This window comes from Haemaphysalis longicornis, unplaced genomic scaffold (assembly GCF_048455015.1).
Source record: "Haemaphysalis longicornis isolate Haplotype H1 unplaced genomic scaffold, Haemaphysalis longicornis Haplotype H1 scaffold_13, whole genome shotgun sequence".
Classification (NCBI taxonomy): Eukaryota; Metazoa; Arthropoda; class Arachnida; order Ixodida; family Ixodidae; genus Haemaphysalis; species Haemaphysalis longicornis.
Window position 1 is genome coordinate 58,905,505 of NW_027526233.1, and position 13,483 is coordinate 58,918,987.

General features: G+C 42.7%; 1 protein-coding gene across 1 annotated transcript in view; it reads left to right on the forward strand.

The window, feature by feature from the left end:
• Positions 1-13,483, forward strand: part of Norpa (no receptor potential A) — a 120,976-nt gene that overhangs the window by 7,447 nt on the left and 100,046 nt on the right. The window contains exons 2-3 of the mRNA XM_077694799.1: positions 5,375-5,473; positions 12,014-12,105. Coding sequence (XP_077550925.1) covers positions 12,022-12,105 — 84 coding nt within the window. The 5' untranslated portion in view covers positions 5,375-5,473; positions 12,014-12,021. The remainder of the gene's footprint in view (positions 1-5,374; positions 5,474-12,013; positions 12,106-13,483) is intronic.

Sequence of the window (13,483 nt, forward strand, 5' to 3'; positions counted from 1 at the left end):
TATTTTAGCGTTTTCTTCAATACCTCTTGCATTTTTCAATTCAAAAAAGTTCTTTTAGGGCTTGAGTGGAGCTTTGAGAGTCACCAATCCCTAGTTATTTCAAATTAAGGGGAGACGCTGGTCTTGAGGACATTTCTGTTGTTTTTTAAAAACGTATGTGCTTAGGATTTACACGTGAAGTGTATTTTACTGCCACCGTCGTCGTCGTTGTTGTTGTCATCATCATCATCATCTCATCATCAGGTCCACTGCTGGACGAAGGCCTCTTCCATTGACCTCCAACCGCTCCTGTCCTGCGCTAATCGAGTCCACCGTTTTCCCCCAAAGTTCCGTATTTCATCCCTCCATCGTGTTATTGGCCTTTACCTACTTGGTATCCACTCTGTTACCCTAATTGTCCACTGGTTGTGTGTTCATTTCACTACATGGCCAGCTAACATCAATTTCTTTTTCTTGATTTCAACTACAATATCTTCTGCTCTAGTTTGTTCCCTGATCCAGGTTGCTCGTTTCTTGTCCCTGAGTGTTATTCCTAATATTATCCGTTCCATGGCCCGTTGAGCCGACATAAGTTTTAACTCTAGTTGTTTAGTAAGGTGTGAAGTTTCAGCTTTGTATGTCATAACCGGCAGTATGCACTGATTGTGGATTTTTCTTTTGAGTGACTGAGGTAGCTTACTTTTCCTTGTTTGGTAGTGCTTGCTGAGTGCTCCCCAGCCCATACATATTCTGCGCTGAATATCTCTCTCGTGGTTGGGGGCAGCGCTAACCATCTGTCCGAGGTAGTTGTATTCTTTTACTTCTTCTATGGTGTTATTATTTGAGCTTAAAAAGACATTCTTGGCATGCTTATTCCTCATTTCTTTAGATTTATTCATGTTTATTTTGAGCCCCGTGGCCGAGCTTTCTGATTGCAGTTCCTCAAGCATTCTTTGCATGTGTTCTGCAGTGTCACTCAGCAAGACTATGTCGTCCACAAACCTCAAATGGCTCAAGTGTTCGCCATTTATCCTTCATCCTGTGTTTTCCCAGTCAAGCTTTCTAAATTCCCCCTCCGAACATGCTGTGAATAGTTTTGGAGAGATGGTATCTCCCTGTCTTACTCCCTTACGGATCATAAATTTATCGCTTTGCTTTACATTACCATTTTACCATCCTGAGCGCAAATATGCACTTTCTTTTCGTCTGTGTGGTGTAAGTTCAGAGGTTTCTTTTTTTTTTAATATTTACAAATACTGCAGTCAGGACTGCTGCCGTAGCAGGAGAGAGGTTATTGTAGTTGTTATAGCAAATTTTTAAAAACAGTTAACATTAGTACACTGAACAATGCATTCAGGTAGCGTGTTCCATTCTTTAGTTGTGGAGGGGAAATATGACTTTTGAAACGCTTACTTCAACTAAAGTAGCGGTGTACAACTGTAGAGTGATTGAATCTGGTTGCTCTGAGTGGCACGGGATGTATATACATATCTCTACATATTTTACTGTCATACAGAAGGAAAAAAAATTTCAGCCTTGCAACCTGTCGACGCGGGTGAAGTGGTTCCAGTTCCGGCTGCTCCAACATGTTTGTAACAGATGACGAGAATCGGCAGTCATACATTATAAATCTTGCCGCCAATCGCTGTATCTTCTCAACCTGGGCAATATCTTTGGCACGGAAAGGGTCCCATACAACGGAGGCGTACTCGAGGACTGCTCTGATGAGAGTGCGATAGGGTTCAAGTTTTGCTTTTTTTGACGAGGTTCTCAATTTCCGTCTCAAAAAGCATAGTTTCCTGAACGCTTTAGCATAGATATTGTCGATATGGGCATCCCATTTAAGATTGGTGCTTATCCTTAAACCGAAGTACTTTGCAGATGAGACATTCTGAATGATTTGTTCACCAATTTTGCACACATAAAGTAGGGGATTTCGTTTTGTTGTTATTGTCATGCATACTGTTTTAGGGAAATTGATCCGCAATTTTTCTCCAATCGCACCAGTCCGCAAGTTCACGAATGCTCTCATTTAACATCTGTCTTGAGGTATCATTAATAACCGAATAAACAACACAATCATCAGCGAACAGTTTCACAGTAACGGTATCATCAGTACCAGCAGCAATGTCATTTATAAATATAAAAAAATAACAATGGTCCGAAGAACTCCGGACATGACAGTGATATGGTTTGATCGAACAGATTTGCATTGAATAAACTCAGTAAGATTGAGTAAATATGCTTCAATCCAGTAGAACAACCTATCTGCAAGCCCAATTTGTTTTAATTTGTCAAGAAGCAACTTGTGTGGCTCACGGTCAAATGCTTTCGATAGGTCCAAGAACACCGCATCAATTTGAAGGTGGTTATCTACAGCTGTTGTGAAGTCATGAATTACACACAACAGTTTAGTTATAGTAGAAACATTCTTATGCAAGCCGTGCTGATATTGAACAAAAAATTTTTTTGACTCGAACTGCTAGGTTATGTGGCTGGCTACTATGTATTCGAAGTATGTGTTTGGAACGTGCGCAACATGTTATGCCTTCACCTTTCGGGCAGTCCTTTCATTATCTACCAATGAAATACTCGAATACTTATCCCTCTGTGTTCTAGAAGGACTGGCGACTGCAACTGTACCACAGCAGCAATTTTAGCATTGTTTCTCCTAGCCACTGTAAACTTGTTCAATGTCAGGTCATCAATTGCCGATGCTTTCGTAAAACAAACAGCATTACTTCTTGTGCTACCAAAAAGAAATTCCATATTTATGGGGTTTTATTTCACCGTTCAGTTCATGAGCTTTTGAATGCAGCAAAAATGACACAGATCTAACCAGTACATCCCGAGATATTGTGCCCGACAGTTGACCTTGCGGGAAAAAAAAATTGGTTCAGAGAAAACGGCATGAATTTTGGAAATGTGTAAAAATAATCATTTAGCAATAGTTTTGTAAATACTTATATTGTATAAATATATTGTATATATTGTACATACTTATATTGTATAAATAGTGTTGTAAATACTTATAAATAAATAGCCACAATATTTTGCTTGTACAATGCATGGCAAATGAAACACAAACACGAAAATACGAATCAGAACACGCAAATACTGTGATTTCTTTCCATACAAGTCAAAATGACGCATGGCTTGGTTACAAAAACAAAGTACGGAGATGTGGCTTTCCGAATATACCAATAGTGCACCAATATCAGAATTTAATGAACAGTATTTTTCAATTTTGCGTGTTCTGATTCATATTTCTGTGTTCGCGTTACATTTGCCGCGTTTTGTACATTCTTTGGGATCTGCAGACTGCAAATGAAATTAATACCAAAAATTTATTTATTTCTTTATTTATTTATTTTTTTTTGCAAATTTTCGCTCCTCGAGACCAGTGTCCCCCCTTGAGCAAAGATGTATTTTTTCTTGATGGCCCCTTTGAAAACACATAGCGGTGTTTTCCCCGTGTATAGAGGGTACAGGTCGGAGTCACGGGTGCTTTGAAAGTAATCCACTTAGTGGCTTCTTGTTGGCGTTCCAAAGGTCAGGCTGTGTGCTGTTGGGGCTTCCCCGCGCTATACCGTGAAGATGCGCTGGGAAGCCCTCCTCGCGCACCAGCCCTAAGCCTCGGTCGTCCGTGCCTCAAGCCGTTCTGAGGGTCTTCGCGTCGCTGAGCCCATGTGTTTCTCGATGTCTTGATGGGCTTGAATCCCGAAAGCTTGGACGTCTTCGAGTCGACCTTTTCAGCAACATTTCTCAGTAGCCACTCGTTGAAGGTCACTTTCTTCTTTTGAATGACGTACTTAATGACCAAAGGTAACAGCCTACGGTGACTGCGAAAGCACGGATGGAGTATTTGTAATTTTGTCTGGATCGCAAACCTTGGAGTTGAAGGTGTGAGAGACTTGAAAATGGGGAAAAGAGGAGTAGAGTGGGTTGGCACGGAAGCCATGAGATGCATTTTGGGATCAGATAGCTTGGGTTGCTGTTGAACGTTAATCGTTTCGCTTAAATTCTTTGTGAGGGAGAAGTTTTTGGCATGTTCCAGAAAGCCGTCACAAAGACTGTACAGGCAGTGGGTTACTGAGATACTTGTCCCCTGAAAGTAGATTTTGCGAGTTGTTTTTGCTTTCTAGTAGTCAATTTCACTTATTCACCTGGAGTGTTTTTTTATTTATTATTTCCTTCTTTTTTTATTTTTAAAACCTTCAGGTTACCCATGTTTGTTATCCATGTCTCGGCTGTCCGGCTCGGCAATTTACTTGGCTTGGATTGGGTCGCCCGGCTGCTGGGTGCTCCACTTTGCTCCAGCCAGTGACTTTGAATTATCAATATGGTTTTGCTGGTCGATTTGAATTCGCTGTTTTGTTTTTATCCTTGGTTTATGTGATCGCTGCTCCGAATGAAACAGAATTAAGAATAATTTAGCTTAACTCCACTGCGCCCATTCTCTCTCCTCTCGCATGATATACGTAGCGCTTGTTTGATTAACGTTCACCATAATCCGCATCAGGCTTATGGAGGTACAGAAAAAGCACCTTGCTGTAAATCGGTGAACGAATTCACGAGGTAAAAAAATGCGCTAGCTGGTTTGAGGCTGCTAGGTAGCCAAGCCGTGAAGACGTGTCTTCCCTGTGCTTCTATTGCACGGTTTGAATGCCTGCGATTGATTGCACATCACACACCCAACAGTTGTAACATTCCGAGAAAGTTGGGTTCATCTCAGACAAGGATGTCCTCTAGTGTAAAGAATGACCAAATGCTGTCCCCACAGTTGTGTGTTAAAGGGCTGAGAACTGTTAAACTCGAGTATGGGGGGCAAAGGTGATACTTAGTGCGTGGCTGAATCTATTTGGCAGTGTCGCGGATGCGGCCTTGGACTTCTGATCCAGACATCAACACATCAGTTCATGCTGGATTTATTCTAGGCACAAAGTCATCACCTACTACACCAATGGTAACAGTATTTACAGTCCTTGTCAAAATTTTCTAGGCCAAGCTGTAAGTGCGCTGGCCACAAAAAATTCAATGTACTTACGTCCCCAGTGAGGCTGAAGCATTTTATGCTGGAAAGCTAGACAAAACGCCTTCCTTTCTTACTTTCATAAAGTAATTTTTTTTTTACATTTAAAGGTGACGCTTATTCTTTGAATCCTTTGTGGTCCAGAAGGCTTAGGTTTGGCCTTGCAAATTTTGACAAAAAGTGTACCTGTAGTACCAAAGGGTTGATAACGTGGACCAGCTGATGGGGCAACTACCATGCTGATACTTCCCCACTCACGTCTTGCTGCCTTGGTAATTGGGCAGCCAGATCTTGCCAGTGTCTTCTTGTAGGTAAGGTTTGTGTGACGCTTCCTCCCCCCTCTCTCTCTCCACTTCTTTGAAGGACCTCCGGAATGTGGAGCAGAGCGACTCCAGCGGAGCAGAGCCCCTGATGGAAGACGGACCTCGCGTCACAGCTAGCATGCCTCTCTGAGACACCACTGTGAGTCGTGCTCTGTCTTTCTTTTGGGGGACAATTTCCTCTTGCGCGCCATGTGTTGACAAATAAAGGTAATCGGACCTTGTGAACTTAAAAAAAGATGGGGCAGCACGTACTTTTGTGCATTAAAAAAAATGTGGTGTCATCCAACCAATCTTACACAATTAATAGAGAGACTGTAATGTTGAAGGAAGCTCGTACTAATGCGTAAGAATTGAAGGTAGCGAAGTTGTGCGCAACCTTCACGACCATCACGAATGTTTAACCCTTTTAAACGCTATGTACACGTCTGTGTACATTTCAATCCTGCGTTTTTTTACAAAAAGAAATACCAAAGGTGAACGCTTTCACTAGTTTAGCATAAGCTTGTATCCTTCATCTAAAAATGAAGATTTTGGGGCCATGTGGTGGCAAGTAAGATTACTAAGAGCGTAAACAAACAAAATGGTGACGCACGCGGCAGCTTCAGTGGATGAGCTTTTTCAACGTTCCCTTCGTTTTCTCAAAAGACTTGCGGCCCTAAGAAAATATAGAAGCAATTCATATCACACAAATATATTCGTATATGGAAATATTCACAGCTACTTGATGCTCCTGACCTCTGTGACGCTATCTACACAATTCTGTACATGACTGTAAAAAAAATTAAGATTGTGCTGGGGTCAGTAACCTTCCATTCATCTTATTTGGTGAGATACAGAGCGTAGAAACAACAAAAAAGTTTTGTAGGGGGAAATATCGAGCGGCATCTGAAAGGGTTAGGTCCACGATTGCAGCCAGTTTGCTTCTTCTTCACTGCTACAATGACTTTTACTCCATCATTGTTGCTATAAGAGGGAGCTTCTTCTATTTTTTCGGAAGTGATTATCATTGGACATCACCTTGGAGGCACGTACGCTATGACCTGTCTTTCTCGTTTTGACCAAGTGTTGCCATGATTACGGTGAACGCTGGAGTTCTTTTCTATTTGGCCAGTGTTGGCCAATCTCCCTGAGTGGGTATGTTTGGCTTGACAAACGTGTGCAGGGGACCCTGGGTGGTCTTTGCGAGGCACACACACACGAGCGCTAGGTATCATCTTGGTTTTGTTAACTGCTGGGCGGTTGCCGCAAGGCCAACGCTCATGTGCGCACACTCGGCAATTTCTTGGTGTTTTTAACTGCGGACACGAAAAATTACGATTTGCTAAACACCTTTGCCGTTAAAACCAGACTTGTTGATGCGTATCGACTCGCACCGAGCCCGGCGGTTCGATGGGCTCTTGAAAAGTAAGCAAAAATGTGCAATTTCGTTGCTTTTAGCAGTGATAACAATGCAAACCTAAGTTTTAATCGTCTCCACTTGAACCATAAACTGAGCGCGTAGATGCTGATCAACGTGGAATGTTTGTTCAACTCGTATATGGAGCAGCAAGTGCCCAGTGTTGCTCACCGCGTTGTGTCCGTCCTAATAAACTTAATTTTTTTTTCTGACAGCATGTTTGTGATGTCTGGAGCACTTTTACATAAGAGAAATGTTTTTGCAGTCCTAAGCAAAAAATAATGACTTCGGGCATCAAAGGGCAGCGTTCAGGCAAGCCATAACAGGAACAGAGAAGGGAAGTGTGCTGTGGAAACTTAAAAGAGAAAAAGGGCTTATTTTCGACCCAAAGTGCGAGCTAGCTATCTTTTGCGTTGTCTCCGCGGCCTGGAGAAACACGGCGATAATTTCACGGCAGAATGTGAGTTTTCGAGAAGCCTTCGTGATTATGAGGCTGGTATTTAATACCTTTGCTACTTGAGTGTTTCAAAGGACATTTGAGTCAAACGGCCTTTGAAATTTTGAATGCCATTCAAACGGGAAGGAGTTCCGCCAATCTATGGGACAATTCTCAAAGGCAGTTGGAAGTCGGCATGTTTTGGTGTCGCTACTGCTGCCCTGTTTCGTTCTTGACAAAAAAATTTAATTTTAGAGTTAAAACGAGCAAGAAAAAGCAATTATTAGTGATCAAATCGATAAAAATTTACAAGCGCACACAAAACATGCACAGGACAGCCCGATTTCTTTTTTTTTTCTTTTTTTGCACCGCCAGTGCTGAGAGTATCAAGTTATCTTGTAATCTAGACCGAGTGATAGGGAACAAAAAACAAGTGAAAAATCATGGAGGCTGTACACTTTAAGCACCAATTTTTAGTCGTAAACAGTTGTTTTTGTAATTTTGGCACGCAGAAGCTGCACCAGAAAGTTCGAGTGTTCGCGTTTCAAAGGCCTTTGGGAACTTCAAAGGTCGTTGGTGGTGCTCCTGTGACTCAAATGGCATTTCAACCAAAGGCCTTTGGAAAACGTCGTGTAGCAGCTCAAAGGGGTCATTTGAGTCAAATGACGTTCGACTCGAACACCTACGAAATGCTCGTGTAGCACGGGTATAAGTTTGGACTTGCATAGCTTGAGCCTAAGGCCAACGCATGAAACTTGGCTGGTTATTTAACTATGTGGGTGGTGAAGTTGAGTCAGTAACGCTGATATCTGATGAGATGTTAGCAGAAAATGAGCAACATCGTCATGATTTCTCGAAACTAGAGGCCAGTCTTTATGCCGACAAGTGCATGAACGAAAATTAGCTGCTGCAAACTTTGCAGTGCAAACGACGTCAGCCTTACTAAAAGCGCCATGGAGACGAAATGGAGCTTTGTCCAGTTGAAAAGGACCAGCCTTTGGTAATGCATGCAGGTCCATTCGAGCCACAAGAGAGTTTTTTTTTGAGGGGGCACACTCGTCTCAAACCAAAAAACTTTATCCTTACAGTTATGATGATGAAAACGGTGGAACATGTGTAGTTCTTCATTCTGACTGTAGATCTGAAAATTTGTTTCTGTGTTTCTGACTATATTCAGATTTATCTGGATTTTCGGGCTTGATTTTTTGACAGCCTTTGTAAAAGAACTGGAGGGGGGATGGAGCTGAACAAAGTACTACCAGGGAACTGTGCACAAATCAAGGAGTGCAATGAGACCAACAGTATCGTTCTGTCTGGTCTGTAGCAGAAGTTGCAGCCTGGAAGGTAGGAACCAGAAAAACTGGTTTTGCTTCCAGGCCCATACTTTAAACGGCTGCAGCTGTCAGTCGACCACGCAGGGGTGTTTTTGAGCCCCTCCTCCCCTGGCAGCAGTCACCCGTACGGTTCAGGAGAAGAAACAAATCGGGTCCCAGCGGTGTGTTCACTCGCTTCGTTTACCACCCCCCCCCCCCTCCCTGCTCTGTTGCTGTCAGTGGGACACCGATGATGTTGGCATGTTGCACAACTCGACCTTGAGGGCAGCGCTAATGAGCATCGCATACGGAAGAACCTCTCAAGGCCTTCTCGCTAATCAGGGGGGCCTCCTCATGCCTATTCATGATCTTGCATGCCGAAGGGAGCCGGCCTGAGGTGTGTGTGTTTGTTGCGGGAGAAACGCTTTGCGGCTGCCAGGGGTCGGACGGTCGTTGCTGAAATCGTGAGTTGAAGCCTTCTTGCCCATCGCTGTTGTCATAGTATTTTCACTTCTGTTTGCTTTTGTTAACGTGGCACGATTAGCTGGAGCGATGAAAGTTGGCCGGTGAATCCTCTAGGCTGGGCTGCTTTTTGACCGAAGGGGCGTTGTGTTTACATTGTTGAAGGGATGTTTGTGGAGAGCAGATGGGTTGCCGATTACAACATGTGATGGCCGGTTTATTTTGCAACGTGCATCTTGCGCACTTTGGAATGGCTTGACTCTGTTTGTGGGACTCGTGGAGAGGCGAGAAGAGACTTGGTGGAGGCAGGCGTTAGAAGCATCCGCAATCTAGAGTGAGACAGATGTTTCTTTCTAGGCCCAGTATTGGTGAACTTGTGTCTGCCTGGTGCGTAGATTTTTGCGCATTAATGGAGTCGAGTTAAGTGAAGGGGCAACGGTTAGGGTTTGTGTATAGCATTGTTTTTTTTTTCCAATACACATAACGTATGATGAAATAGGGAGGCATGGATGTTAGTAGTGATGGCCAGGATATATAGACCTATGTAATGTTTGTAAACAAAGCAGTGAAAGTTTAGGTGTTAGCCACTGAAATTCCTGCAGTTGTAAATGCAGTGCTGCAATCAAAATGCTCGCATGCCGTCGTATCATGCAGTGTCGTATTTTTTTTCTGTTTGAGTTGCTTTCGTTTCATTTGGTCTGATTTCCGCTGTTGGCATTAATTTTTCTTTTACGTTGTTATTGGTTTTGTTTGCGACATTGCACTGGGAAGTCGGTGTGTAGGCAAAAAAGGAAAAAAGACACGACTCCGCAGTTTTTCAGAAATGCGTCGTTTTTTTTTTTTTTTTTTGAGTTCTCATTTTGGCATCTGCACATTAATCTGCGGCAAATGTTTTGCTGCCGAAAGGCATTAAAAGCGGGGGAGGAAGATGTTTTAGTTGGCTGAACTGTAACTATGTAATTTGGTGCTCATCTATAACCATAAAAACTGTCACCGACCATGAATGCTTCTAAAAAAAAAATGTTTAGGCTTCTGCATAGAAAAAGAAGCCTTGTTCACAATCTGGATTGTCAACAAGGTTGTGAACAAGGCTCCTGTAGGAGTGCCAAAATGTCTTGTTTCTTTTTATAAACATTCGTGGTCGCTGACAGTTTTCAATTGTTGTTACAACCACCACAGTACCCCTTGCTGTAAGCAGTGGGCATCTTTATTTGCTGCTTGTGTTTGGTGAAAACCGTTGAAAACATCAAACGTCGCTGCTTCGAGTGCATTTTTTGGGGGCTCGCACACATGCATGATATGATACGTCTGAATGCCTGTCTTAAACTCGCGAAACAAAACCAATCTTTGGACGCATGCCCGCTTCAGTGCCTCCTCCATTGTCTGAGGCTGCAGTCTTGTCGTGTTTCCTGTTTTGCTGGCGTGTGTTTGTCCGCAGGGAACAGGGTGGTTTGGTTGTTCTTTAGGAGGTTCAGAAAGTTCTCGGTTGCATGTTTGCTAGGCTTGGATGACAGAAATAATGTCCTGGTAGATTACCTAATTACTGCATAAACCGGATTATAGGTCAGGTGGGAATGTAGGTCAACTGCTTAACCTGAGGCTGGAAAAAAAAACTGCTATATCAGGCAAGGGGGGCTTTTCTGCAGATTTTTTGGAAAGCTCTCGACCTGGTTTGTACCGTAGTTTAAGGGTTAAAATTTTTTTTTTTAATTTTTAAGTAAACTCTGTGAATTTTGTCAGCCTTGCTGCTTTTCCCCCACTGATTTCAAATATGGCGTTTTTTTTTAGTTGGCCAGTCAGTTCCCGAGATAATTAGAGGTAATTAATCGTTTTTGGAGGAACAATAGACAAAACCGTGTTGGTCATAAAAGCGTAATCTTTACATTTTCCAACACTATGAACCCTGGTGAGTACAATAAGGGAAGTGGTTTTCTTGATGCATCGCTTGGAACTAATTTTACAGCTCATTATTAAACTTTGGTGGCACCAGTGGCAAGGAACCATTTCCAATGCCCATTTCAAACACCAGAGTTTAATGAGCTGTAAAATTAACTCCAAGCGGTGCATCAAGAAACCGATTCTCTTACTACATTCACCAGTGTTCATAGTGTTAGAAAATGTAAAGATTACAGCTCTATGACTACCACTGTTTTATCTATTGTTCCTCCATAAATGGTTAATGACCTCTAATTATCTTTGAAACTACTTGACTTGCTGAAAAAATAATGGCATATTTGAAATCATTGGGGAAAAAGCAGCAAGACTGGCATGTTTCACAGAGTTTACTTAAAAATCCAAAGAAATAGTTTTGCTAACTTTGCTAACTTTAGTTTTGCTTAAATTTGCTAACTGACCTTCAACTGCTGATTTCTACGGGATAAGTTGGGGGCCACATGAGATTGTTGCCCTAAACAAGTGCAGTTCTTGTTGAGCTGTGAAATCCTGAAATTTTTTTGTCCTTTGTACCACGAGAAGGCGGAATTCGTGTTGTGGCATGCCACGTGACCCCGTGCACACCCATTTTTCTTCCATAATTGTGGAAGCATTTGGCAGTAGTGCATTCAAAGCTGTCCTCTTGCTTCTTGGAAAGTTCACAACATGCTTTATCATTGATTGAGGGCAAATCCAGCGTTTTTAGGCAACAACACTGGAATTGCCTGTGGACCTTTCGCGTTACGCACACCGAGAGAACATTTCCAGCGGAGTCATTCGGATAAAATGACCTAGTAATTGAGTCTACTGTAGCTCACCCTTCAGCAGCCACAAAACCAGTGGCACTCACAGATAGAAGGATGCGTCAGTAATTGAAATAGGCCTCTTTTGAAAGTTCTGCTCAGACATAGGATTTTTGTTAGTCTACACTGATCGAACTGAGTGCACGCTTCGTATTGTGAGGCAGTGGGATGTTACACTGGGGCTGCACCAGTGCAACCACAGTGCAAGTTAAAAAAAAATAGCCTTACCGTCACACCCTTGTGTGAGAGCAGGGGGGGCTGGTGCGCCACTGTGCGTGCTTTGTGCGTGTGTGGAGGAGCACTTATTGTTTTGATTTTGTTTTGTTCCCCCGCGCAGCAGCGGCCATGACGAAGGCGTACGACTTCAACTGGCAGCGTCCGATACCCGAGGCCCTGCTCAAGGGCTGCATCTTCGACCGGTGGGAGGAGGTGCGTTCTTTCCTGCGGTCTCTCGCCTTATAGCGCACTGCAGTCAGTCATTCCTTTTCCTATTATAGGGTAACAGCATGAATGGCCCCTTATTTAGGTGGTTTGTTTGGTAGCCTGATCTGTTGGTTCGTGCTGTAGTTCAAGGCCAACTGCAGCAGAAAGTTTGACCTCGTGAAAACTCGATTTCATTATGCGGTGACTAAAAAGACTGCAAGGTACAAAATATCACAGCTCAAATTTGCTGCAAGTGCACGGCAAAAATCGGTGACTTCGAAACTGAAATTAGAAGAGTGCGGCCATTGTGGCCAGACTGGAGTGATGTTGGAGCCAGTTAGCGAGCGGTCGATTGGCGAGATGTTACGTACCCTTCCTGGCTCTTTGCGAGATTTCACTGTCAGGTGCAGCATTGTCTGCTGTGGAGCTGTTTTGAATGTTTTTAACTGATCAACACTTCCCTGGCCACAGGAAAAGCAGTGGTTTTGGGTAGTCGAGCAATTCATTTTTTCCTGGTCGCGAAAAATGTGTAGCATGTAAGTGTATGGTACCAAAATGTGGAAGGGTAAATTTCCTTTGCAGGTGTAATTGTTTCAAACAAAAATATTCACGTGAAAAAAAAAAAAAAAGAAAACAGTTCAGAAAAGTTTTGTGACAAACAAAAATACGCAAAAACATCAGTGTTGTCCGTGCACAAGAAAAAAACCAGTAAAAAATGAAGATGTAATGTACACATACTATGCAAAACTTCTGCAAATATGAAATGTTGAACTCTAAAATTCCTTAATGTATAAAAAGAATACCCCTAGTGGGGTTCGTGCCACTGAGGAAAGCAGTTCCTCGAACTTGGCAGAAAACATTGGTTTTCTGCTCCGCTCTTTTTCTGTGCGTAGCACAATTTACAATTTCGATACTTTTGATTTTTGTGGGGCTTGTGTTGAGCAGGGCTGTCATCTTCCCGGCTGGTTTTACGCACTTTTGCTTTCCATACTAAAATCTGATGAAAAAAAGTTCTCCTCAAAGCCAGTGCTGCTAATATCATTCGAAAATTCACTTGTAGGCTCGTCCCAATCGCTACAAATGCTACGTTTCAGCAACGCGGTTGCACGCTATGGCAATGCCATCGTCGTATCTTCCGAGTGCCCGTCACATGACTCCAGCGAAAATTGGTGGCATGCAAAAAAAAACAAAAGCATAGGGGATGTAAGTGTCTCTTCTACTAAGTAGATGGCGCCAACTTTCAGGGTGCACTCGGAAAGCGGCAAATTCGAGTTGGAAAACATGAAAATTTGAGCTTGAAAGCATCAATAAACTACTGTTGAATAGAATATTTGTGGACAGGAAAGTATTAACAACACATTTCACAAGGTTGCAAAAGTTAGAA